The following is a 26,805-nucleotide window of genomic DNA, read 5'->3' as shown; positions in this document are numbered from 1 at the left end:
TAAAATTTAGAAAAAAAAATAGCATCAATTTTAAAATTATTAAAAAAATTATAAAAGTAGCATGTTGTTGGTCCTATTTTGTAGTTTTGTATCTTACCTTATGTCTTATAAATTATAAAGAAATTAAATTAGTATTTGATTTAAATTAGTTAAGGACAAAGAGAGTTAATTTTGGAGGAAATATCCAAAATTGAATAAAGTTATATATATTTTAATATTGACAATGAAGAAGAAAATCTTATATTTTCTACCTATGAAAACTATTTAACTCAATTATATAATACTATTTTCATTTGAAAAATGACAACATTATGTGTTTGTATTTATTTGATATTTAAAATTTCAGTGTATCTAATATTATAAGTTTTTATTATATTTATGTTAATTTTTATTTAAATTTTTTATATATTTGATATCGTAAGAAATATTTTAAATTCTTTTATTAAAAGCCTTTTTTGCAGTAAAAACCATTATCTTTGCATTAAATAAAAAATTTTAACTAAATATATTATATAATAAATTTACTGCCACCAGAAAAAATTTCTGGTTCCGTCCCTAATTTTGGCATTGCCATTGAAATGGAATATTACTATAATTTTGTAGCAGACCACTAATATACGTAGAGACTACATATATTTGAAAGCTGAAAACAAGCCAAAGTAGAATGGGACTTTGAGAGCATTATTTGGAGTTATTAGAGGGGTGAGACATGAGTGGGCGAGTGAAAGAGATTGTGTGTAAAAAGGAGATGATGGCATACATATACGCTTTGACAACAACTATAATTCGGGCATTGCTATTGAAATGGGTATTTCGATTTATCAATGTTATCGTGGATGCAAACAAGAAGCAAATAACACGAGCCACATCTATACTATTAGAAATTATAACTATTGACCACATAAAACCACATCCCGCCTGGTTTTTATATGGTTATGCTATATATCTAATCCCCAGAGCCCTAGGCCACAGAATCATGCTGCCTAGGGTTGCTTGAGACCCTCGTTCCCGATCTAGTAACCAGCCTACAGCAACACGCCAGTCGACTGACTCAATGACATGTATCAATATATTTCATTTTATTTAACGACTTTAATTGGTTGCATGGCACTTTTGCCTTAATATAAAAGAGATACAATAGTAGTATAGTACCAGTACATTATAGCTGTTTCTTTCTGTAGAGCTCAAGATTAGGTAACCTTGGCGTCGGAATCAGAAGTAAAGGCTTCTTTTTCTTCACAACGAGTCCAAATTTGCTGGACAGGTCATGCTCTGTGCCCTGGGGCAATTTCCAGTCAAAAGAATGCAGCAATGAGGCCAATATGAAATATAGCATCTTCTCCCCCAGGGTAAGTCCTGGACACTTTCTCCTTCCAGAGCCAAATGGCATGTACCGGAAATCACTTCCATAATAATCAAACTTGTCAGGATCGTTCAGGAACCTGTCAGGCTGAAATTGTAAAGGATTGTCCCAAATATGGGGGTCCCTGTGAATGGACCAAATATTTAAGAAGACCCTGCTGCCCTTTGGAATGGTATAGCCACCAACAGTGATTGATTTTCCAGAACAACGGGGAACAAGGAGGGGAAGGGCTGGGTGCAATCGGAAGGTTTCCTTTATCACCGCATTTAGGTATCTTAAATTAGGCAAGTGAAACTCCTCAACGGTTCTGTCTAGTCCAACAACATCAGTTAATTCTTTCTTCACTTTTTCCATTATTTCTGTATGTTGTATTAGCTCTGCCATTGTCCACTCTACCATAGTTGATGTAGTATCCGTTCCACCAACCACAATGTCCTAGTTAAAAATTATTAGCACCAATTACCCAAATCAGAACCCAAAACATAAAGTAGGAAAATTGAGGTATGCTAAAAAAATTTTTTTAAAAAAAATCTTACCATGAGCATACCCTTGACTTGATTCATTGTAATAGATGATGCGCTATGTTCATTCTTGTTGAGTTCCAAGAGCATCTGCAAGAAGTCTGATTTTTGTTCACTCTTTCCATCGACTTTATCCTTCTCGGTGGCCACGTTCGTTCTTAGTTCAATTACAGAATCAAAAAGTTGATTGAACAAATGAATGACTTTCTTTACTCCTCTCTCAATACCTTGTATGTCAAACCGTGCAATCGCGGGGAAAATATCAGAAACGTTTGGTTTTCCCAATAAGATCGCTAATTCTGAAGAAATCTCTTTGAAGTGCCCCTTAATCGTAGCCCGTTTCTCTCCTCCAAGTTTTCCTCCCCACACCATGCTGGTGACCGCATTGATTGCCGTTAAGTATGACAATTCACCAACATCAATTGGCTCGCCAACGTTTTTATAGACTTCCCCAATGGTATTCATTACTTGTTCTTTCCTTAGACCATAAAAGGCATTAAGGCTACCGCTGCTAAGCATCCCGCTTACAAGAATTTTTCGCTTCTTTTTCCAGGTGGGACTGCTGTAGGAGTCAAATGCAATATCATTGCAGCCAAAGGTAGAAACCTGTGCAGCAATGGGAGGATCCCGCTCAGAAAATGTTATATCATGGTCGCGAACCACTTCTTTTGCTAGCGATGGTGAGGTAATTACCACGCATAGTTTGTTTCCCAGCCAAAGTTTGAAGATTGGACCGTAGACTCCAGCCAATTCTGTAAAGACCAGGTGAAGATTGTCAGTTCCAAGAAATGGAAGATATCCCACTATCGGCAAGCCACGGGGGCCAGGCGGCAACGGAGCAATTGGCTTGTTTGACTTCCTATTAGTCCAGAGGTGCCACAATGAGATCGCTAACATTGCAATCAGAAATGAGAAAACTGCTCGAAACGGTCCATCTTTCTGGGTGCTGCCATCCAACAGCCATGAATACAATGTGTATGGTGTCAGCCACATTATTCTAGGAGCAACAAAAGAAAAGGAGAAATTATAAGCTAAAATGGTTTTCTTTGTTTTTTTCTTTTTGGCCAAAATGCGTAAGTACTAGGCATTATTTATAGCAGTAGGAGATTTAACTTGGGGACAAAAGCAACTTTGAAAGAACTCAACCAGTGAGACTGGTTATTGTAGAAAATTAGTATTAGAAATATGTGTTTCAATGTAAACCTAATAATGATAATAGGATGAAGTATAGTGCAAAAAGAAAATTATTATTAAAGATATTATATTAAAATTTATATATAATAGAAGTTATAGTATAAATTTGATATTTATAAAATTAATAAATATTGAAAAATTATCAAAATTATTTTATATCAAATAATAAGATTAAAGTTTGTATATAATAAAAATTTTAGTATATTTGATATTTATGGAATTAATGAATTATTGAAGTATTTTTATATCATATAATATTTTTGTTTATAAATAATTAAAATTAATAAAAATGATTGTAATATATCAAATCATTGTTTTAAATTAATAAATTAGTAAAAACTTTTTTGGCCAAAATAATAAACAATTAAAACTTGAATAAATATATAAACAAATAATAATTTAATTATTTAGTTATTAATTAGTTTATTATATAATTATGAAATTTTATTTATTTATATTAGGGTTATTTTGAACGTTTAAATAAAAAAATAAAAAAGGTAAGTGACAGGAATATTTTCGTCTTTGTAGTGAAATTCAATTGGTAAAAAAAGCAAAAAGAAAAAGAAAAAGAAATTTAGGGGTAATTATGGGAGAAGACGAGAAGCGAGCCCCGGTGGAGATGCAAAATTTTCACTGAACACATGAAGGCTCGAGTCTATTTTTCAACTCCAGTGCATTTACGATACCGTAATTACGTTTGTATCCAAAGGGAGCCAAAAGCAACTATGAAGTAACCATGATTTACCAATGTGGTTGGAATGTAGTCTCATGCTATGTATATAAATCGTGCGGATGCATGAATCGGTATTGTTGCTACAGGTTGATATTTTTCTTTGTGTTTTTCAATGTTTTTTATTTTTTGGTTTTTTTCTTTTTTAACTTTTTCTTTTTAACATTTAATAAATATTTTTTAAATTATAAAAAATATTTAATTTTTTAAAATTTTATTTTTTGTATGTGAGACCTACTTATTGCTAATTTTCTTTTTCTTTTTTTAGGTTTTTTTATGTGAGACTTACATGATACTAAGGATATGTCATTAATTTTTTTTTATTTTTTCCATTCTTTTGTTCTTATATATTTAATAAATAATCTTCCAGATTTTAATTTTTTTTTAGATATACCCTAAACAAAAACTAAAAAAAACCTATATATAAATGCATTAAAAATATTCTATACATAAATCATACATGCATATGTTACTATTCATATTCCACGTGTCAAAACTTTTCCTTTTTTATCTTTTTCTTTTATTGAGTGTCATTTTTTTGTTTTTCTTTTTTTCAACTTTTTAGTTTTTTTATAAACTAAATTTTAACTTTTTTTATTATTTTTTTGACCCAAAGCTTTATTATTTTTTTCATGGACTTTTTTTTTTAATTTTTATTTTTTGCTGGGTGCCACATGTCATCTTTTTGTATTTTACCTTTTATATTTAATAAATATCTTTGTGGGGTTCCCTTTATATTAATTTTTTTCTTTTTTTTCTCTTTCTAAAAAAGTTAATAAATATATATTTATATATTTGTGTGTATGACTTACTTAATATCAATGTTATGTTACGTGTTTTTTTTAAATTTTTTTTAATTTTATATATTTAATAACTGATATTTTAGATTTTATTTTTTTGTAGGAGTTACATTATATCAAGGGTTATCACATGTTAAGCCATTTGATTTCTTTTTTTTATTTTTTATTTACATTTTTTTCATTTATAATTTTTAAAAAAATTTAAACTATTTTAAAATTTTTACATGTTAGACCCATTTGATGTTATAAAAATAACAAAATAAATTTGATATCTCATAACTCTGAAATTAGCTGTATGAAAGGTTAAAAAAAGAAATCATATTATGTCGTAATTTTTAATTTTCTTGTGCCACTCATTTCTATCAAAAATGATTTTTTATCTATTTTTTTAATCGTAATATCATTTCTTATTACTTTCATATATTTTATAATCTACCTCTAAAAGTTTTGGTATCTTTCAAATTCAAAAACTCATTTCTGCTAACCATGCATAGATAGACCTCCATTTCACATATCCAAACCATCTCAAAAAGGCCTTCTCACATTATTTCCTCAATTTGTACTACCTCTAAATTTACTTGAATTTTTTCATTTCTGATTTTGTTTCTTCTAATCTTATTACACATCCATCTAAGTGTTCTCATATTAGCTAGCTCATTTTTTTCTTATCTTGTTTCTTAATTGCACTATACTCAATTCCAAATAACAATGTAGGTCTTACAGTTATTTTTTACAACTTCACTTTTAGCTTTAAAGGTATTGTAGACACTTTATTTTGTTTGAGGATTTTTCAAAATTTATAGTGCTTTGAATTTTAATTTTGATTATGCAATTGAGCTTTAATTGGAAAAGTAAATTTTGAGCCTAAAGATTAAGCCCTAAATTTTATTTGTATTTTAATTTTTTTAGTTTAATTATTATTTTTTAGTAAAAAGAGTCAAAATCAATTGGTAAAAAAAAATAAAAATAAAAAAGGGTAAAAATGAGATTTTACATGAAAAATCTTTGATTCAATTCAACTTTTAGATTTTATATCAGATTTTAACTTTAATGATTAAATAATTTTGCAAAGACTTAAGGTTTAATCTATTGAAAAAGGAAAGATTACAAAGATAACAAAACTTGGAAAGAAATCCTAAATTGGGTTGAATTGATTTTTTTCAAATCGAAAAGAATTCAATCCCTATATAAGGACTTTGAATCTGTAATTAAAAGGAATTCCTAACAGCAATTCATTTCAAGATCAAATAGAGGTTATTGAAAAGAGAGAAAATTTGGACAAAATTTGAATAAATAAAGAAAAAACAATCAAGCAAAAATTTGCAAAATGATCCAATTGGATTTTTTTGAAAGGAAGGCTAAGATTTATAATATGAAACATCAATTTTTGAAAGGTGAAAAATTTTTAAAACCCATGATCCATTGAGGTAATATTTACTTTTTTTTTAATGATTTTTGCATAACTTTTATAATATTTAATTACTTACTCTTATTTTTATATTTATTGCATGATATTTATTTTTGCGTGAATTTGTACGACTAATATTACATTTGCATGATTAATATATTTATTTGTGAATTATTAATATATTTGCATGATTATTAATATATTTATTTGCATAATTATATATTTAATTGCATGTTTATTTGCATAATTATATATTTAATTGCATATTTTGCATGGTTTATATATTATTATTTACATGATTGCATGATTCATATATTGTTATTTGCATGATTATAAATTTATATGTATATTTATTTGAATGGTTTATATATTTTTATTTGCAAGATTATATATTTAATTGTATGTTTATTTGCATGATTATTAATGTTATCATTTGCATGATTATATATTTAACAGCATGTCTAATTGCGTGATTATTAATTTATTTATTCATGTGATTGCATGATTATATATTAAATTGTATATTTATTTGCATGGTTTAAATATTTTTGTTTGCATGATTATATATTTAATTATATGTTTATTTGCATGATTTACATTGTTAATTACATGATTATTAATTAATTTATTTATGTGATTGTATGATTATTAACATATTTATTTATTTGTTTATTTATTATTATTGCATGATTTTATATATATTGCATGATATGATATTATATGTTATTGCATGATTAATATTATATTTGAATGATCCTTAATTGCATATTTATATATTTATTGTGTGCATAATTGCATGGTTATACATAATTATTAATATATTTGTGTGATTATATTTTATTTCATAATTATATATTTGCATTAATGGTTATTAATCTATTCACATGGTATTTTATATTATTGCATGATATTGTATATTTATATAATTGCTATTATTGCATGATAATTAATAAATTTTCATGACATTCTTGCATGAATATTTTAGCATGATCTAGGCATAATATTATTACATGATATTGGGTATGATTTATATAGACATCGAATTTTGTCTGGATCTATCGGATGAGATTCCGTTTTAGTTTTTTGTTTATTAGTATTAAAATTATTAATTAGTAAATAATAATAATAATAATAACAACAACAACAACAACAATAATAATAATATTGGTTTAAAAAAAAAAGAGATGGGACGGGATTAGACATGGTGTCGTGCACGGCACTAGCCTGTCCAACCACCCTACCACCACCATGCACCCCATCATACCTTAAGCCAGTCACTGATCATACCATACTACCCTACCCACCTGCCCTACATAGCACTATACCCATGGAACCCATACCCAAAACCCCTGCACTTCACCAACCCCAATTGCCCAAAACCACCGACCTTAATCTGTCATGACACCTATACCTTGCTAGGCACTTCCTCCACCCACCATCCTAGGCGTCTAGCCTTATAAAGCACCTAGCTTCCTCTCTTTTCAATTCTCTTGGACATAGACATAGGCACCAAAACTCTCTCCCACACCCAAAAACCTAGGCTCTCCCACGCCCAGAAACCCCAAATCTCTTAAACCTTAAAAATTTAAAACCCTAAACTTCAAATCCTAAAATCAAAACTCTAAAACCCTAAATCCTAAAATCAAAACTCTTTAAACCCTAAACCCTAAAACCTTAAACTCATTTGTGAATCATTAAATTTTATTGTTCTTTTATAAATAAAACTTTATGGTTAATGTATGAGATAATAATCTTAAAACCCATTTTTGTGAGGGCAAGTTAAAAATCCTTCTCCAATATCATATAAAAAGGTTGTTAGTCTCAAAATTCAACTTTAGAATAAAAGGAAAGTAGCACTTTCATTTGAAGTAATGTCCATTGCCCTCCATTTTATCTTTTTCTTGATTAAAAAAGAGATGGAAAAGAAATAGGGCTCTCCAAGGGGTGAAAGGGTGGAAATATTTATGTTGCTATTCTCCAAATAATTATGATATGACATGTGATTTCCATGTTATAACTAACGATTAAGAATTTTGCTTGTGTTGATAAGATATTTGACAAACAACAATAGACCTATATATAATCAAAAAGTTACAATGATAAATATATTTTTGGTAAAGTCAGTAACTGATGAATTCAATAATTTCTATTGATTCATTTGGTTTAACAAATGGGAACTCCAAAGGATAAACTTTTCTTGTTTCGGATGAATAAGCTTTCAGTATAAAATAAGTTCTATCGTTAAAGTAGCTAGGTAATTAAGAAAAAAGAGGAAAGTATTGCATGGAAAATTCATCAAAAAGGAGGAAACATGCTTCTTAATTACTCTAATTTTGCTTCCTTTCTAGATATGGTCGAAGAAAGCTAGAAGAAAACACTAGACAAACTACAATGAGATTGATTGAGTTAGTAAAGTTTCAAAGAATTCGTTTGCAAGGTTTATGTTTGACTCACGCTGTCAATAATCTTTTTTAATGAATGATTTGTAAATTTAATATAAATTATTTTTAAAATTTACAATCCGTTTTGATTTTAAAATACAAAAATCTTTCTCTCACCATAAACTTTTTAAACAAAAAAAAATCACTAGACAAACATAAAAAACCTAATTGATTTTTGTTTATAACAAAGAAAGTGAAAGAATATTAAGAAGTAAAAGAAAGAAGACTACACAGTAGACATTTTACTCCAGGATAGATCCATGCATGCAAGTGCAACTATATATTTTTGAACCATAGTAAAGATGTGCACGGCACCGACAACCAATCTCAATCGTTGGTTTTGAATGGTCACGACTGTCGACATTAGCAAGTGTCTTTCTGTGCAACTTAGAGCTTTCAAAGCTAGAAAAAAAATGGTTTGCTAAAGCTCATCCTTTTGCAAGGACCACAGGCACAAAAGGGTCCACAATTTTTGGTGATTTATGACATTTTTACATTATGAGCTTTTCTGCCCTGCTGTCTGGCTGGGGTCTCTCCTCCAGTTATTGCCAGCCAATCAAGTCCCTACTCCACCCCCCACGACCCCATCTCTCATTATTCCTGTACACCAATTTGGGTCCCATGAATACCTATCCCAGCTAATTTTCATTATCATTCGCCTAGTTGCCTTATCTAATTTGATTAATATTCTCTTTTGCAACATCTCTGTATTTTTCTTGTTTAATTTCCTTTGTTCCTTAACAAGTAAACATAATTTATTATTATGCTTCTATTTATCAAATTCCCTATAAATTAAGATTGAAGCATCTTCTTAATATTTTACATTTTCATTGATTTTCCAAATATGATGGCCCTAGATTCATTTGTATATTTTGATTGCGGTATCGGGTAATGAATAATCAATGGCTTAAATTATTTGAGTCTTAATTATTAAAATTAAAAATTTAATATTTTATCAATAGATCACATAATCGTTAATATTATAAAATTATTATAAATTAAGAGGATTAAACTAAGATTAATATAATTTAACTTAGGATGGAAAATGCATTGAATGTTGATAAATATAACTAATTATGAATATTAATATTCAAACCTGAAACTTAAATCAATTAAAATGTGATATCTTATCTAAAATTTAAATTACAAAATTTACAATCGTTTACTTTATTCCAAGTTATAGTCTCTTTTATATAAAAAATTAACACTCTACTTTATTGTAAATTTATAATAGACATCCTAACCACAATGGAAAGGAAATGAAAGAAATGATTTATGATTCATTGTACCTAAAAATTTCAATCCCTTTCTCAATAAAATCTTGTTAGGGTACGAGGGAGACAATTCACTCGTGATCTTTATATTGTCAGGTTTAGGTATTAAATGCTATGGCTTGCGTTGGTTTTGATGATAGGAACTTGACGAGAGATCTAACTAATGTTCTTGGAAAGTGATTTGAGAGTTGTTTTAATCATGAATTTAATATTGATTACCTTGTTGGCATATGCTTTATCAAGTTATATATGTGGTTTTCCCCAATAAAAACTAGGGCTGGAATTGTTTTTGATTGCTTAAAAAGAGGAAAAACAATATTCCGTTTTTTCCCTTCAAAGCCTTCTAAGAAATACAACTAATTGCTTAAAAATTAATTATCGATGAGTTCTTGATTATTTCAGTGATAATAAAAAAAATCATAATTTTTAGGTCTCAAATTCTGAGTTATGTTATGCTTATGCAAGTTAAAAATTATTTGATTATAACTGTATGTATTTTTACTTATACATGTAATAGTAATTTTCATCAGAAAAAAAAAACAATTTAATCCAAATATTGATATTTAAAATATGAATCAATTCTTGTTGGTATTCAACAGTTTGAGTTGAAAGCCTGTTTTCTTTTCTAATTTTTAAAAAAAATTTCTTCTTAAAGTCTCCGCAATTGAATTATAGAAAGATGAAATACTTAAAGTCCAATAGTTGAATATTTTGTTTGGTTATGAAACCACTCCTTATCCCTATGTCCCCATTCCAATTATATACCTGACTCGAATTTCAAAGCTTTGGGAGGTGAAGTCGCCATCCTCTTTCCCCTTTCACAAAGCCAAAGTTTTGAACAAACCAAGTTCTTGTTGGTATTCTTGATTAAAAGGACAAATTAAGCTAAGATGGAAGCATGCATGTGATTGCCACAATACTGATGAACATCTAAAAAAGTTGTGTAAAAACTAAGCTCCAAAACAGAATTATGAGTTTTGGGCTTTTGCCAATGGCCAAGCATAGTCTTACATTTAAATTTTAAATATTTGATATAAATGTTTTTTTTTTTTAGGAATAACTCACATTGATACTTTTCCTCTATCCCGTGGTCCCGTCGTATATTTAAACTCTAAAGTCAAGTCTCTGTCCACTTTTCTCTTGAAAAAAAAAAAAGAAGTTTTAAAAACATAAAACTCTAATATGTACGGAGTGATTAAAAAATTAATATTATCTCCCCCAACAATAGAATGCCTTTGTAGAAAATTTGTTTGCAACTCACCACATAAATCTTATTGTCAAAACAACAATTTCTTTGAAAAATGTTAAATTATTTGACGGTCTGATTATAAAAAAAAATTAGATGAAAAAAAATATTTCATTTCAAAGCAGGGCATACCGCTATCTAAACGTAGTCGTACTATCGAAAGATGGAACAAAATAAAACTATTGATTTTTTCTTCTTTTTTAGGTTCAAAGTAACCAATAGCTTTGGGGTCATCTCATTAGCTTTACTTCTTCCCAAAGAGGGTAGTACCGAAAAAATTTTATCTTTTTTTGTATGTAAGACTTACATAATACTTAGGGTATGTCACGATTTTTTTTAAATTTTTTCCATTCTTTTGTTTTTATATATTTAATAAATAATCTGTCAGATTTTAAATTTTTTTAAGAGCTACCCTAAACAAAAACTAAAAAAAATCTTATATATAAGTGCATTAAAAATATCCTATATATAAATCATACATGCAAATGTTACTATTCATATTCATCATGTCAAAAATTTTTCCATTTTCATCTTTTTCTTTTAGTGTCATTTTTTTTCAACTTTTTAATTTTTTATAAAATAAATTCTTAAATTTTTTATTATTTTTTGACCCACAGCTTTATTATTTTTTCATGGACTTTTTTGTTTTAGTTTTTTTTTTTTAATTTTTATTTTTTGCTTGGGTGCCACATGTCATCTTTTTGTATTCTACCTTTTATATTTAATAAATATTTTTTTGGGGTTCCCTTTATATCAATTTTTTCTTTTTTTTTTTTCTATTTTTAAAAGAGTTAATAAATATATATATATATATTTGTGTATAGAACTTATTTAATATCAATGGTATGTTATGTGTTTTTTTTTTCGTTTTTAACATTTTCTTTTTTTTATTTTATATATTTAATAACTAATATTTTAGATTTCATTTTTTTGTGGGAGTCACATTATATCAAGGATTATCACATGTTAAGCCATTTGATTTCTTTTTTTATTTATTTTATTGCTATTTACATTTTCTTTTTTCATTTATAATTTAAAAAAAAAATTTAAATATTTTAAAATTTTCACATGATAGGGTCATTTGATATTATAATAATAACAAACTAAATCTTATATCGCATATCTTTGGAATCAACTATATGAAAGGTTAAAAAAAAGAATCATATTAGGTCGTAATTTTTAATTTTCTTGCGCCACTCATGTATATAAAAAATAAATTTTTTATCTATTTCTTTAATCTTAATATCATTTTTTATTACTTTTAATAGATTTTATAGTCTACTTCTAGAAGTTTTGGTATCTCTCAAATTCAAAAACTCATTTCTCCTAACTGTATATAGATAGGCCTCCGTTTCATATGTCCAAACTATCTCAAAAGGTTTTCTCACATCCTTTCCTCAATTTGTACTACTCCTAATTTTATTGAAATTTTTTCATTTCTGATTTTCTTTTCTAATCTTATTACACATCCATCTAAGTGTTCTCATATTAGCTAGCTCATTTTTTTCTCATGTTATTTCTTAATGGCACAATATTCAGTTCTATCTAATAATGCAAGCCTTACAATTATTTTTTACAATTTTGCCTTTAACTTTAAAGGTATTGTAGATACCTTATTTGTTTGAGGATTTTTTACAATTAATTAGGCTTTGAATTTTAATTTTGATTGTGCGATTGGGCATTATTTGGAAAAGTGAATCTTAAGCTCAAAGATTAAGCCATAAATTTTATTTGTATTTTTATTTTTTAGTTTAATTTTTTGTTTATTTTTTGTTTTTTTGGTCAAAAAAGTCAAAGTCAATGGGTAAAAAATAAAAATAAAAAAGGGATAAAAAAGAAAAAATAAAAATGTGAGATTTTGCATGAAAAATCTTTAATTTAATTCAACTGTTGGATTCTATCTCAGATTTTAACTTTAATTGTTGAATAATTTTGAAAAGACTTTTCTTTTTATTTTAGTTTTTTGAAATATATGATCAAAGAAATTAATCATTTTTAATATCATGCAGCAACTCAATTTTTTAATTTTTTTAATTAGATCATTTTAAAAAAATTAACAGGCGTGTACACGTGGTACCATATTTTTTTTCTTTTTTTTGTTTTTGTTTTTATTTTTTTAATTAAATAAGTTTTACAACAAAAAAATTAGTAAATAAATTTTTGAAAAAATGCTAATGTAGGTATGAAAAAATTATTGAAAATAATGACTCAAATCCTATAACAGATTTGTTTAAGATTTTTTAGATATTACTTAATAGACAAGAAGACTTGCAGAAAAAAAATTCTAAGAAAAAAGATATTCTTAATAGGCAAGTTTGACTTGCAGAAGAATAATTCTAAGAGAAAAATGATTCTTAATAGATAAGTTTGTATGCTTATAAATGGGTGAAGTTTCTACAGGATTAGGTATGAGAAAAAAATATAAAAAAGTTGTAGGGTTTTACCACAGGACTAGAGGAGATTGAGAAGATCTTATGAGATTGATTATTGAGTGATGTTGATTCTTTGATTATATATTTGTAATTTTGTACAACTAATAGATCTTATTTTTTATTCATGGATGTAGGTCAATTGAACCGAATTACGTTAAATTATTATCTCTTATGTGATTATTTAATCATTTGATTTTGCTTTCGTTGGGTTCATTAGATTAGTGTTTTTTAGCCTAACAAGTGATATCAGAGCTGTAGTAATCCTAACAAATGGTATCAGCGCTAAAGGTTCGATATATGAGAAGATTTGAAGGTTCGAGTCATGGGAAGAGGTAAATCCAGAAGAGCTCAACTCAAAGAAGAAGTTCGAGTTCATGTTTTAAAAATTAGTTTGTATAAAACGTGAAGACACATAAAAGAAGATGATTGTGAGACTTTCATTGTAGGCGAAGCTAAGTATATCTAGCATAAAGATAAATAATTTGATGAAATTTGAGTCAATGTGGAGATTATTGGGAATAACGATTCAAATCCCATAATATAGTTATTTGAGATTTGTTAGATATTACTTAATGGACAAGAAGACTTATAGAAAAAAAATTCTAAGAGAAAAAATATTCTTAATAGGCAAGTTTGTATGCTTATAAATAGGTGAAGTCTTTATAAAGTTAAGTATGAGAAAAAGATATAAGAAAATCGTAGGATTTTATGGGATAGATATTTCATAAGAGTACTGAAAATTTACATCTTATAAGTGTGTGTGTTTGTATATTTGTGAGTGGACTAGAGAAGACTGAAAGGGTCCACATAAGTATGATGCATATGAGTTGACTAGAAGATATTGAAAGGGTTTACATATGTATGATGTATGGATGCATATGGGTATGTGTTTGTTTGTGTTGAAATGGTACATATGAGTATATGTATGTTTGAGTTGAGAATAGTCCATAAACTAAAGATTGAGAGGGCCTATAAGTATTGATTATTGAGTGAGGTTGATATGATTTGTATATTTATAATTCTCTACAACTAACGGATCTTGTTTCTCATCCGTAGACGTAGGTCGATTGGATCGAACTACGTTAAATTGCTGTCTCTTGTATGATTGATGGATTATTTAATTTCACTTCATTTGTTTGATTGGATTATGATTTTTACCTAACAAATGATATCAGAGCTGTGGTGATTCTAACAAAATAACTCATATTCTATGTGTTTTATTTCGTTCGGATAAGATCTTATCTTACATCTCAACCAGATTAATGGTGTTTATTTTTCTTTTTATACCCTTTTATATTAAATTAATTTTGTGAAAAAAAAAAACCAATTGAGATGTCCATGTCGTATTCCCGTTTGATTTTTTTTATTTTAGCTATTTTTTATTTTTTATTAGATAAATTATGAAAAAAAAAAAAAGTCATTGATAGGTATACCAAAATAATTTGAATTCGATGGGATTTAATACATCTAGATCCGATAGAAATTGATTTTTTTAAATCAAGATCAAATTGGAGCAAATCGATTTTTTTATGAGAAACGAAATTGTGAAGAAAGCATGATTAGAATTATTTGTTCAGACTCATTTCATATATTTTTTAATATTAATTTAATTTTATATTTATATATTTTAAATTAAAATTAAAAATTAATATTTTAAATTCAATATAGATATTCGTATGACATTTTTTATGATTTTTTATTTTTTATTTTTTACTATATAAATTTTGTAGGAATATGAGACGGATTGCCGTGTCATCTTAATTTATTTTTTTTAACTTTTCATTATTTGTTTTTTAATTAGATAAATTTTATAAAAAATAAAATAAAATAAAAAATTTTAAAACAACGCTTGAATTCTAACCCAGCTCCAGTAACTTTTGGACGTCTTTGAAAACTCCTTAATCAAACAAGCGATTGATTTCAGTGATTTTTCTAGGCAAAACTTTTATGATATTTGGAAATGACAAGTTTGATGTACAGAAAAAAACATAAAAGCCACGTGAGGATAAGGTTTGTGGTCATAATTTCCTTTTTTACGAAGTTCTTGTGGACTTTCGAAATTAGGAAAGCAATACTTGTTTGGAATGAAACACAGAGGTAACCAGGAAGTGCACAGTCTAATATTGCTGGGGAGTACTAGAATATTGGTTACCACCCCAATATTTTGAAGATTTACAGTCATTAGAAGAGAAAGAAAAAAAAAAGAACTATGAAAAATCAATGGTCTAATTAATATTCGTAGAGATCAAAGCACGTGTTCGTAAAGATCAAAGAAAATACATAAACAGTCATTAGTAGAATATTGGTTACCCCCCAAAAATTTTGAAGATTTACAGTCATCAGAAGAAAAAAAAATTATGAAAGAACAGTGGTCTAATTAATTTTCGTAAAGATCAAAGCACGTGTTCGTCAGTTTGTAAGAATTCAAGTAAAACGACAGAGTTAACTGGTAGTCGGAGTAGATGGGCACAGCCATTGGAATCAAAACTTCCCTAGAAGAATACTAGTACTATGATTTACACATCTATAGATCATCCATTGCTTTATGGATTAACAATTCTATGCAATAGTGGATTAATTAGCAACATGTTTAGCAGGTAAAAAACCCTATATATGTGCATTATGATAATATTAATATTAAGTACCCTATATACATTATATATAAAAAATAAAATGATCTCTACAAATACCAAAATTTCACTTTTTACTTTTATTTTATTTGTTCAAATGATTTGCTCATTTCTGTTAAGAGGTAAATTCATATATGCTTAGGATTTGATGCACTTGCAAATCCTCTTAAGTTTAGGGTTTGGCTCCGTTGCCAAAAAATAATAATGATAAAAACAAAAGAAGAAAAAGAAATCGTTAAACAAGTAGCACTAGTATTAATTTGTCATGGCTGGTGAGGGAACAAAAGTAGTAAGAGAAGAAAGGATGACAGGATAGTTATTTTGTTCAATGAATGCTCTTTGAAAAAGAGGAAACAGGGAATAAAAAATTTTGGGCTCGCACGTCATTAGATTCAAGGCGGCATTTCTTTTTGGACTTGGACTTACTCGAGTGGCAAAAAGTCATCGTCCAATGGGCAATGGCCGAGGACTATATATGGGCCTTCTTCCAGCTCCTACTTTTGCAATGCTAGGGACGGCTGCGGCAACACAACGGCGTGCTTCCCAGACATGGTCAAAAGTCATCATAGACACTTTTCAGGTTTTGTACGTTCCGTTCCATGGAATTTTTTAATTATCAACTGAGATCAACGTTCAGGGCACCTTTTTTCATGGTTTGATTTCACCAAAATTCTAATGTTATTTATGTAAAATTTTCAACGTACGGGATAAGATATAAAGATATTCTATAATTGGAAATTCAAAAGATTCATCAGCAACTTTATTTGAATTATTTGATTTCTCATGTTATCCCTTTCCGAGTAGAAATATCTGATTTTCTTTTATCTTTATTTTCTTTCAATATGCATGCGCAAAAGTTATGGGTCCAAAAATATATTTTTAATTTTTATCGGTCGGACCCATCCTTGCAAGTTTTATGGAATAGTTTAGTATATTTGAATGTTGTATTATCAAATTATCAATGTATTTGCTATAGTTCAAATTTTAATTATATTTATGAGTTATTATCAATATGTTAAAGAGATAAATTATTGATTAATATTAAAGAAAAATTGAACATGAACCATCTTCATTTATACCTAACATTAAAAGTTCAAATCACGAAGTTCATTCTAAAAATATTCAAAAAATTGAATATAAAAACTTTAATATTGTTTTGTTAGAAAGACATCAAGTATTTAACTTGGCCCTTCAGGAAAAAAAGTTTACGGACTTGGCAGAAAGATCTTGCAATTTTGAGGTTTCAAATTCAAATTTTATTGTTTACGAATTTGATTCAATTTTATATTGGTTTGTCCTTTATCATATACATGTTTGTTGGTTCATTTGTTAATTTAGTTTAATTCAATAATTTTTTTATATAAATATAATACTTACTTATGATAGTTATTTTTTATACATGTAACTTGTATATCGAGTTGTATGAGAATTAAATAGCATGTAGCATCTTGATTTGTCAAACTCATCATCAAAGTTTTATGATATTCACCTATGTAATTGTTCAAATATAATGAATATGATATGGAATTTTGTACATATAAATTATAATTTATTCGATTTATCATGAAGTTTATGTGATATTTAGCTATCTACGTAATTGTTTAAAAAAAAAATTATGAATCTACAAGATACGTTCGGACTTACCAAATTAACCAATCTAATATAAGCAATTTTTTTTATTAGCACATCAAAATTTTCTTTACCTAAATTAATCTTTGAAAAACTTACCCAAAAAAAATTGTTTTAAAAACTAAAACATCGCTTTTATGCATGTTGAAATTAAACAACAGATAAGTCCAAATCTTCTTTCGTTTTGCTTCATTCTGCTTTATATTATTATTAGAGGGAGACCCACGCTATGCTGCGGGCATGGTTTCTACCCTAGATACATCATTTGAGCAGCATAAGAATATTGTATCATTGTTTGTAAGTTGATAATAGCACAATGTAAACTTAACCTAAGCATACATGACATGCATACACAGTCTTTTTCACATGTATTTTGTGCATGAACCTCATGCCTCATGCATTGCTTAAAGTAAGTTTTACCTTCACGTTTGTTGAAAATAGTTTAACAAAGTTTAGTTTTGATTAGGATTCTTTGAATTATAACCAGTTATTGAGTAGAGTCTAATAAGCTATATTAGGATTTCTCAAGTAAAGTATCAGCATGATCAAGATTTTTTGAACAAAGCTTGGGACCTTAAATACTGTAATCTCACATTTAATTATGATTGTTTAAGATTACGTATCTTAATTAAAAAATTACTTAATAATTAACTTTTAATTTTGATTAAAAAGCTACTTAGCAATTAACTTTTAATTTTGATATATTAGTTAAGGAAGGTTTTTTATGCCTATAAATTTGTGGTTATGTTTAGAGTTAAATGTGTGTTGTTAAGAAAATTACAATACACCTTAAGAGAATGTGAGAGAGAGTTATTAGATGTAATGAGTTTTTGGTTATGGGAGATTGTCAAATAAATAAAACAGAATTGATGATTATAATCTTGAAAGTTTGTTTCTAAAATTTATAAAATTTTGGCTAAAATAACAAAATTCTCCAAATTTTATTGCTTTATTTAAATAAATTCTTGTAGTTTTGTTATACCTAAATAAGTTATTAAACTTTAATTTGCATTTAAATAAATTCATAACCTTTAATTTATATCTAAATAACTTTTAATTTTATTTAAATAAATTTTTAATATAAATTAATTTTTGTTTCAAATAAAAATTTATTTGAATACAAATTAAATAATAAAAATTTATTTGAATACGATAAAAATATAAAGGTTTACTTACAAAAGATAAAATAATTAAAATTTTTTTTAATATTTTAATCTAAAATATTTATAAAAAAAAATCATATTCTTTGTTTTGTTACTTTTGTCTGACTATGTATTTAATTGCTCACAAAAGGAAGCCCACAATGGATTTATGGGTAGGGTTGGTAGTCCAACCTGAAATCAACGGGTTTTGATCTGATCTGATTTTATAAGATCGATTTTTTAAAAAAAAATCGAATTTCAATTTGAGTCGTGTATTAATAAGTGAAAATCAGATTTGAATCGATTCGGGTTTTAAGTAAACTCGATCTGATCTGATATTATATAAAAAATTATTTTTAAAATTTTTTATTTATATATATTTATATATTTATATTTAAAAATAATATTTTATATTTTAAAAATTAATATTTTATTAATTTCGAGTCGGATCGGATATGATTTATACAATGTCGAATTCGGATCGAGTTCAAATAAAAAAATTTTAAAAATTTTGAAATCAAGTAAGAGTACGAATTTTATGATTATAAAATCTGATCGAATTCAAGAATAAAAACCTGTTTCGACCCGTTGCCATCAGCTAAACTGGGATTGAACCGGGCCGGGTTGATTCAATCGGAGGATCCATTTCGGGTCAGCCACAACCCTTTTTTTCTTTTTTTTTCCTTCCTTCTTCTCCTCCTTTTTCTTTCTCTTCTCTTTTTTTCGTTCATTTCCCCTGCTTCTGCCGACACCGAGACTGAGCCTCCTCTCAGCCGCCAGTCGTCGACGCCACCACCAACGCGCCGCCCCCCATACCTTATCCCATCTCGGTTCCTTCTTCCTTTCTAAAAAAAAAAAAAAAAGACCTAAAATCCTTCCAAATTACCCAAACCGAAAGCCCTCTCTCCTTCTCTTATGTTATAATTTTTTTTTTTTTGGCTTTTGGAGTTGTTGCTCCCCGAAAGGGGATGAGATTTTTTTTCCCTTTTTTGTGATTTTTTTTGTGGTTTTAGGCCTGTAGAATGAGGGTTGTCAACGGCTGTTTTGAGCTTGTGTAACGGTGGTTGATGGTTCAAAATGGGTTTCGGTGGTGGGGAATTGTGGGTGGAGCTGGTCAAATGGAATTTTGTGGTTTGCAAGGGTTTGACTTTTCGTGACCAGCGGTGGGAAATGGGAGGTTGATGCAGGTTCAGCTGATGAACAGTGAAATTGCCGACGTGGCAGTAAAATTGAAATTTGATCGGCTCAAGATTACTTTTATATATAAGTATAGATACATGTAACGTCACGTTTTCTGGGATATATTGCAATCGTGAAAAAACATTATCTAAATTACAATACTGAAAAATATTAGAAACGCAAATGGTTATAAAATGAAATCAAGAAGGATATGGATATCTCACTTTCATTTCATTAGGCCCAAAAAGGAAATTTTTTTCGGCTTTCTTGGTCTTAAATAAGGTAACCCAACGGGCTTATAGAAACTTGAGTTTTCGGTTGTGTATATATATTATGAAAATGGCAAATTTACCAAAAGGTAAAAGCATTTAATATCAAGCTTGCAAGAGTAGGGGAATGGAAGGGTCTCTCAACTCACGGTGATGTTGAAGCTTGCTCTGAGTAATTATCCGTCTCGACTCTCGACATTAGGAAAAATAGAGTGTTTGTTTTGTTGAAAAATGTAAATCAAGGAATGAATTGAGCGGTCAGAATTGCCAGCTTCCGGATCACAACTTGTATAATTTAGGCATTGCCATTGAAATGGAATATTACTTTTGTAGCAGTCCACTTAGTATAAGTAGAGACTACAGATATTTGAAAGCTGAAAACAAGCCAAATTAGACTGGGACTTTGAGAGCTTTATTTGGAGTTATTACAGGGGTGAGACATTAGTGGGTGAGTGAAAGAGATCGTGTGAAAATTGGAGATGATTCGTGGAAAGAGACATGGCATACATTTACGCTTTGACAAGTATAATTCAGGCATTGCTATTGAAATGGTATCTCGATTTATCAACTCCGGACGGTCATATATACGCTTTAAGCAAATATATATCCTATACTTAATGTTACCATGGATGCAAACAAGAAGCAAATAACACGAGTCACATCTATTCTATTAGAAATTAGAACTATTGAACACATAAAACTACATCCCACCGATGAACCAAAAAAAAAACCACATCCCACCCGTTTTTTATATGGTTATGCTATATATTTAATACCCAGAGTCCTAGGCCACAGAATCATGCCGCCTAGGGTTGGTTGAGACCCTCGTTCCCGATCTGTTAACCAGCCTACAGCAACACGCCAGTCGACTGACTCAATGGCATGTATCAATATATTTCATTTTATTTTTTGACTTTAATTGGTTGCATGGCACTGTTGCCTGAACCAGCTATAGACAACAGAAATTTGCTAAAAGCATTGTAATTAATATGAAAGAGATACAATAGTCGCATAGTACATGTACATTATAGCAGTTACTTTCTGTAGAGCTCAAGATTAGGTAACCTTGGTGTCGGAATCAGAAGTAAAGGCTTCTTTTTCTTCACAACAATTCCAAATTTGCCGGACAGGTCATGCTCTGTGCCCTGTGGCAATTTCCACTCAAAAGAACGCAGCAATGAGGCCAATATGAAATATAGCATCTTCTCCCCCAGAGGAATTCCAGGACACTTTCTCCTTCCAGAGACAAATGGCATGTACCGTAAATCATTTCCATAATAATCAAATTTTTCAGGATCATTCAGGAACCTCTCAGGCTGAAATTCTGAAGGATTGTCCGAAATATGGGGGTCCCTGTGAATGGACCGTATATTTAAGAAGACCCTGCTGCCCTTTGGTATGGTCTAGCCACCGACAGTGATTGATTGGCCAGAACAACGGGGAACAAGGAGGGCAGGGCTGGATGCAATCGGAAGGTGTCCTTTGTCACCGCATTTAGGTATCCTAAATTAGGCAAGTGAAACTCTTCAACGGTGCTGTCTAGCCCAACAACATCAGCTAGTTCTTTCTTCACTTTTTCCATTATTTCTGTATGTTGTTTTAGCTCTGCCATTGTCCACTCCACCATAGTTGATGTAGTATCCGTTAGACCAACCACAATGTCCTAGTTAAAAATTATTAGCACCAATTACCCAAATCAGAAACCAGAACAAAAAGTAGGAAAATTGAGGCATGATAAAAAAATATTACCATAAGCATACCCTTAACTTGATTCATTGTAATAAATGATGCGCTATGTTCATTTTTGTTGAGTTCCAAGAGCATCTGCAAGAAGTCTATTTTTGTTCACTCTTTCCATCAACTTTATCCTTGTCGGTGGCCACGTTCATTCTTAGTTCAATTACAGTCTCCAAAAGTTGATTGAAGAAATGAGAGATTTTCTTCACTCCCCTCTCAACACCTTGCAAGTCAAGCCGTGCAATTGCGGGGAAATATCAGAAACGTTTGGTTTTCCCAACAACATCATTAATTCTGAAGAAAACTCTTTGAAGTGCCCCTCAATCGTAGCCCCTTTCTCTCCTCCAGGTTTTCATCCCCGCACCATGCTGGTGACCGCATTGATTGACGTTAAGTATGATAATTCACCAATATCAATTGGCTTGCCAACGTTTTTATAGACTTCCCCAATGGTATTCATTACTTGTTCTTTTCTTAGACCATAACAGGCATTCAGGCTACCGCTGCTAAGCATCTCGCTTGCAAGAATTTTGAGCTTCTTTTTCCAGCTGGGACTGCTGTAGGAGTCAAATGCAATCATTGCAGCCAAAGGTAGAAATCTGTGCAGCAATGGTAGGATCCCGCTAAGAAAATGTTATATCATGGTCGCGAACCACTTCTTTTGCTAGCGATGGTGAGCTAATTACCACGTATAGTTTGTTTCCAAGCCAAAGTTTGAAGATAGGACCGTAGACTCCAGCCAATTCTGTAAAGACCAGGTGAAGATTGTCAGTTCCAAGAAATGGAAGGTATCCCACTATCGGCAAGCCACGGAGGCCAGGCGGCAACGGAGTAATTGGCTTGTTTGACTTCCTATTAGTCCAGAGGTGCCACAGTGAGATTTCTAACATTGCAATCAGAAGTGAGAAGACTGCTCGAAGCGGTCCATCTTTCTGGGTGCTGCCATCCAACAGCCATGAAAACAAGGTGTAGGCTGTTAGCCACATTATTCTAGGAGGAACAAAAGAAACGAAGAAATTGTAAGCTAAAATGGTTTTCTTTTTTTGGCCAAAATGCCGAAGTAACTAGAAAGTAGTAGGCATGATTTATAGCAGTAGGTGATTTAATTTGGGGACAAATGCAACTTTGAAAGAACCATGATTTACCAACGTTGTAGTCTCATATATCTTTTAATTTCACTTTTAATTTTCGAAGTTTTGAAACATTACTTTCTAAAATTTTAATTAACAATTTATAAATAAAAAGCTGTTAAACTTGGAAATTTTTAATTGAATACTGCATCAGTGTAGCATGAATGTACAATCATATTTTCATTTGATTGCTACTTTTATTTGTTTTTAAAAAAATTTGAATACAAAATCTAAAACAAATAGCAAAAACTAAAAGCATATATCAACAAATAAACTATCTCTAAATGTTTTCTAGAGGCTTCTCACTGTCGTATCATGACCTTTTTATTTAACACATTTTGATTTTTTCAAAAAATTTGACAAAATTTCAAATCCATAATAAATAATATATTATTGAGCAGGAATAGAATGATAAAATAAATAAAAATCTGCATTCAATCAAATTAAAAAAAAAATTTTGCATAATTTTTATTTGTAATAATATTTATACACGTGTAAGTTTATATTAATTAAATATAAATTATATTTAAAAAAAATTATGAATTCATATGTTAAAATAATATAAATGATAATTTATCCTAGTGCACGCATTTTTTTGGAAGAGTTGTCTTGATTTTGAGCATTGAGCTCACCCAATATTTGTTAAATTACTTTTTTTTTATATTACAATCACATATTGTTTACATTAACACTTGTTTAGGAATAGTTATATATATATATATATGTAATTTACTTTGACAAAAGCATATCGTTGATGGACAAATTTTCAATTAACAAACTATTTTCGTCTTGAAAGTTGAAAGAGAAATGTTTGAATACAGAATCCTACTATTAAAAAGAAAAAGTTTAAACAGTTTAAGGTAAATTTCTTAAAATTTTTTAATATAAAAGATTCAGTTGAAATTTTAATAAAAAAATTTAATCGTGTAAATTAATAAAATTAATTAAAAATAATAATATATAAAAAAATAAAATTTTATTTATAATTTAAATTTAATTAATATTTATTTATCAATAAAAAATCTGTTAAAATTTTTATTAAAAATACTATATAAAAAATACATCAAATTTTTTTAAATTTTGCATATTTTATTAATCTAATAAGATCTTTTAATTGGTTAATTATTTTTAATTGAAATCTTTACAAATTTTATCTAAAAATTTCGTCTAAATCTTTCTCATAAATAAACAGTATCAAATAAAAATTTGTCTTATTATGCTTAACACGATGGAAGAATATTCAAACGTTTCCATTTTTTTTATTTTATTAATAACTGAGATTTTAATTTAATCATTAATGTGGTTAAAAACAATCTTTTACTCGCATTCCAACAATTCTTGGACTTCTTTGAAGGAGTCTGAATCCAACAGGGCCATGACTTAAAAACAAGCAACTGGATTTCCGTGCCTTTTTTTGGGCAAAAGAATGATGATGCTTGGAAATGACAAGTGTGATGTACAGAAAAATACATAAAGCCACGTGAAGATAAGGTTATGGAAAATTGTGGTAATAAATTTTTTGTTTTTGTTTTTCCTGCCAACTTGTTGCGTTATAAAAGCAATACTTGTAATTTCAAAAAATATTTTATTATGTTTTTATTTTTCCTGTCAACTTATTTTTTATTAGATAATTGATTATTTAGTGATTATAATTTAATTATGATGTAATAATTTATTATTTAATTAATTATATAAATATAATATTTTATTATGATTATAACTTTTCAAAAAAAATTTAATAATTGTAATTTTTCATTATTGGTTTTAGCATTCTAACTAGCTAATTACATATTATTAGGGTAAATTTATTAGCGCTTGTTTTGGTAAAAAAGAATTTATATTTTTTAGCGCCAATAATAACAACCATAAAATGTCATTTCATGAGGGAACAAAGATAAAAGTGTACATGTCTGAAATAAATATCAATAAGTTGCTTATAGGAGTATTTAATAAATCAAATGTCTTATTTATTTTCAAGGATTTACCAACTTTTGTTTTTTAATAAAATGGTATTATTTGGTTGATTAACAATTTATCGTTCATACATAGTCAATGTATAAAATAATTTTAAAAAAAAATAAATTAAAAATTAAAAATAATAATGTAATATATAATAATTATGAAACCTAATCAATACATTAAAAATAATTAATAAGTGATTGATTTAATGAGTTAAGATTCGTTCTTTTCGATGAAAAAATTTTTGGTTCAAGTCTTACTAATAGTTATTTATTGAAATTATCTTAAATATATGACTTATATTTATTTGTTTTAAGTTGTCAAGTGTAATTTATTTTACTTTGCCCTGAAGAATCGAGTAATTTATTTACTTTAAATTTTTTTTTACCAAACAAAAATTAAAAATGCGTTCGAAAGAAAAATTTTTAAACATGCGCAGGGCTTCGCTTGTGGGAGAGGATGTTAATGTACATGTTGGCTACTTTCTTGCATATGTTCGAGTGGAAAATGCCAGATGGTGAAAAACCGGATACTACGGAAAAATTTGGGATTGTATTGGAGAAATTAACACCGCTAATTATTATTACAACACCTAGACTGTGCAACTTAGTGCTCTATGAATAGGAGTTGACGCTTAAAGGTGATGATATAAATATAAATATATATTTTTATATTTATGTATATTATAATGATGTATCTAAGATTTCGAGTTAGAGGAGGATAACATAAAATAAAATATGTAATCTGAAATTTTTTATTTAATATATAATATATTATTATTTTATCAAAAGTTAATATATGTGAAATATAATATTTCATATACGTCATTATAAACGACATTCATAAAAAAATTCAAAGTATTGAAATATAAAAAATAGAACTATTAAAAATATACCACGATATTTCGTGAAAAAAAAAATCATTTGAGTATAAAGTTTCATTAAATTTTCTTTTAATTTATAAAATAAGATTATTCACAAAAAACTTTTTTCAGAATTTATTGCGAAACTTTATTTTAACAATTTTATCGCTGAAAAATATTCTTTAAATTAGATAGTAAAATCTAAAGAATCAACAAAAGGTTAATCAACATATCAACAAGAAATATACCTTAATCACTTTTCAAAATTTGTTCTAAAAGATTAATAATAAACAAAGCCTGAACTATATTAATTAATTATTTATTTTAAATTTTAAGTAATTTTTTATATAATATTATTTATTTAAGGTGTAAAACAACAACGAAGTGAAGTTATGATACTTTATAACACTGTAATAATCAAACAATTGTTTAAATAATTTTTTAACATATATTTAATACACAAAATTTAAAACAATTGAGAATTGAATTTTTTATTTAAAATTTTAAACTTTTTAATCATAAAAAAAACTCTTTTTTGAAGGGGCCATTTTTATCTTTTGGAAGGGATTTGTACGTTAAAATCATATCTAAATAGAGCATTAATAACATACAGATTGGTTATTCTATTTTTTTTCTTCATTTTCAATTGAAGTTTGGTATGTTATTATTGTATATAGACATACAAGATAGAATTTCTAGTCAGTCTTTGAGATCCAAGGCCACGGCCCACATAGAAACGTTCAAGGAAAATAAAGAAGAAGAATGGCCTACTTGTCAATCTGGTCATCCATCAAACAGGCTGTTTCCAACTTGTGCAAAGTGTGGTGTACAGAAAAATACATAAAGCCACGGAAAGATA

At 28.3% G+C, this 26,805-nt stretch overlaps 1 protein-coding gene and 1 pseudogene across 1 annotated transcript; both read right to left on the bottom strand.

Moving 5' to 3' along the window:
• Positions 1-794: 794 nt before the first annotated feature.
• On the bottom strand, positions 795-2,993 carry LOC111290059 (labd-13Z-ene-9,15,16-triol synthase, chloroplastic-like). The gene is made up of 2 exons (XM_089768765.1): positions 1,900-2,993; positions 795-1,798 (listed from the first exon to the last, which is right to left on the bottom strand). The coding sequence occupies exons 1-2, from the start codon at positions 2,875-2,877 to the stop codon at positions 1,160-1,162; spliced, it is 1,617 nt and encodes a 538-aa protein (XP_089624891.1). The 5' UTR covers positions 2,878-2,993; the 3' UTR covers positions 795-1,159.
• An 18,254-nt stretch (positions 2,994-21,247) lies between these two features.
• Positions 21,248-22,981, bottom strand: LOC149515986 (cytochrome P450 71AU50-like; annotated as a pseudogene).
• Between the last annotated feature and the right edge of the window lie 3,824 nt (positions 22,982-26,805).

This window comes from Durio zibethinus, chromosome 11, assembly GCF_047325235.1.
Source record: "Durio zibethinus cultivar Kanyao isolate XHJ-2024 chromosome 11, ASM4732523v1, whole genome shotgun sequence".
Taxonomy (NCBI): Eukaryota; Viridiplantae; Streptophyta; class Magnoliopsida; order Malvales; family Malvaceae; genus Durio; species Durio zibethinus.
Note: the sequence above shows the minus strand (reverse complement) of the source record. Positions and strands in the feature narration are given on the sequence as shown.

Bases quoted from the DNA above. Each gene is read 5' to 3' on its own strand.
- LOC111290059 (XM_089768765.1), bottom strand. From the start codon at position 2,877: ATGTGGCTGACACCATACACATTGTATTCATGGCTGTTGGATGGCAGC. The intron at 1,799-1,899 runs GTAAGATTTTTT...ATTTTTAACTAG, and splicing joins AAGTCAAGGGTATGCTCATG to GACATTGTGGTTGGTGGAAC.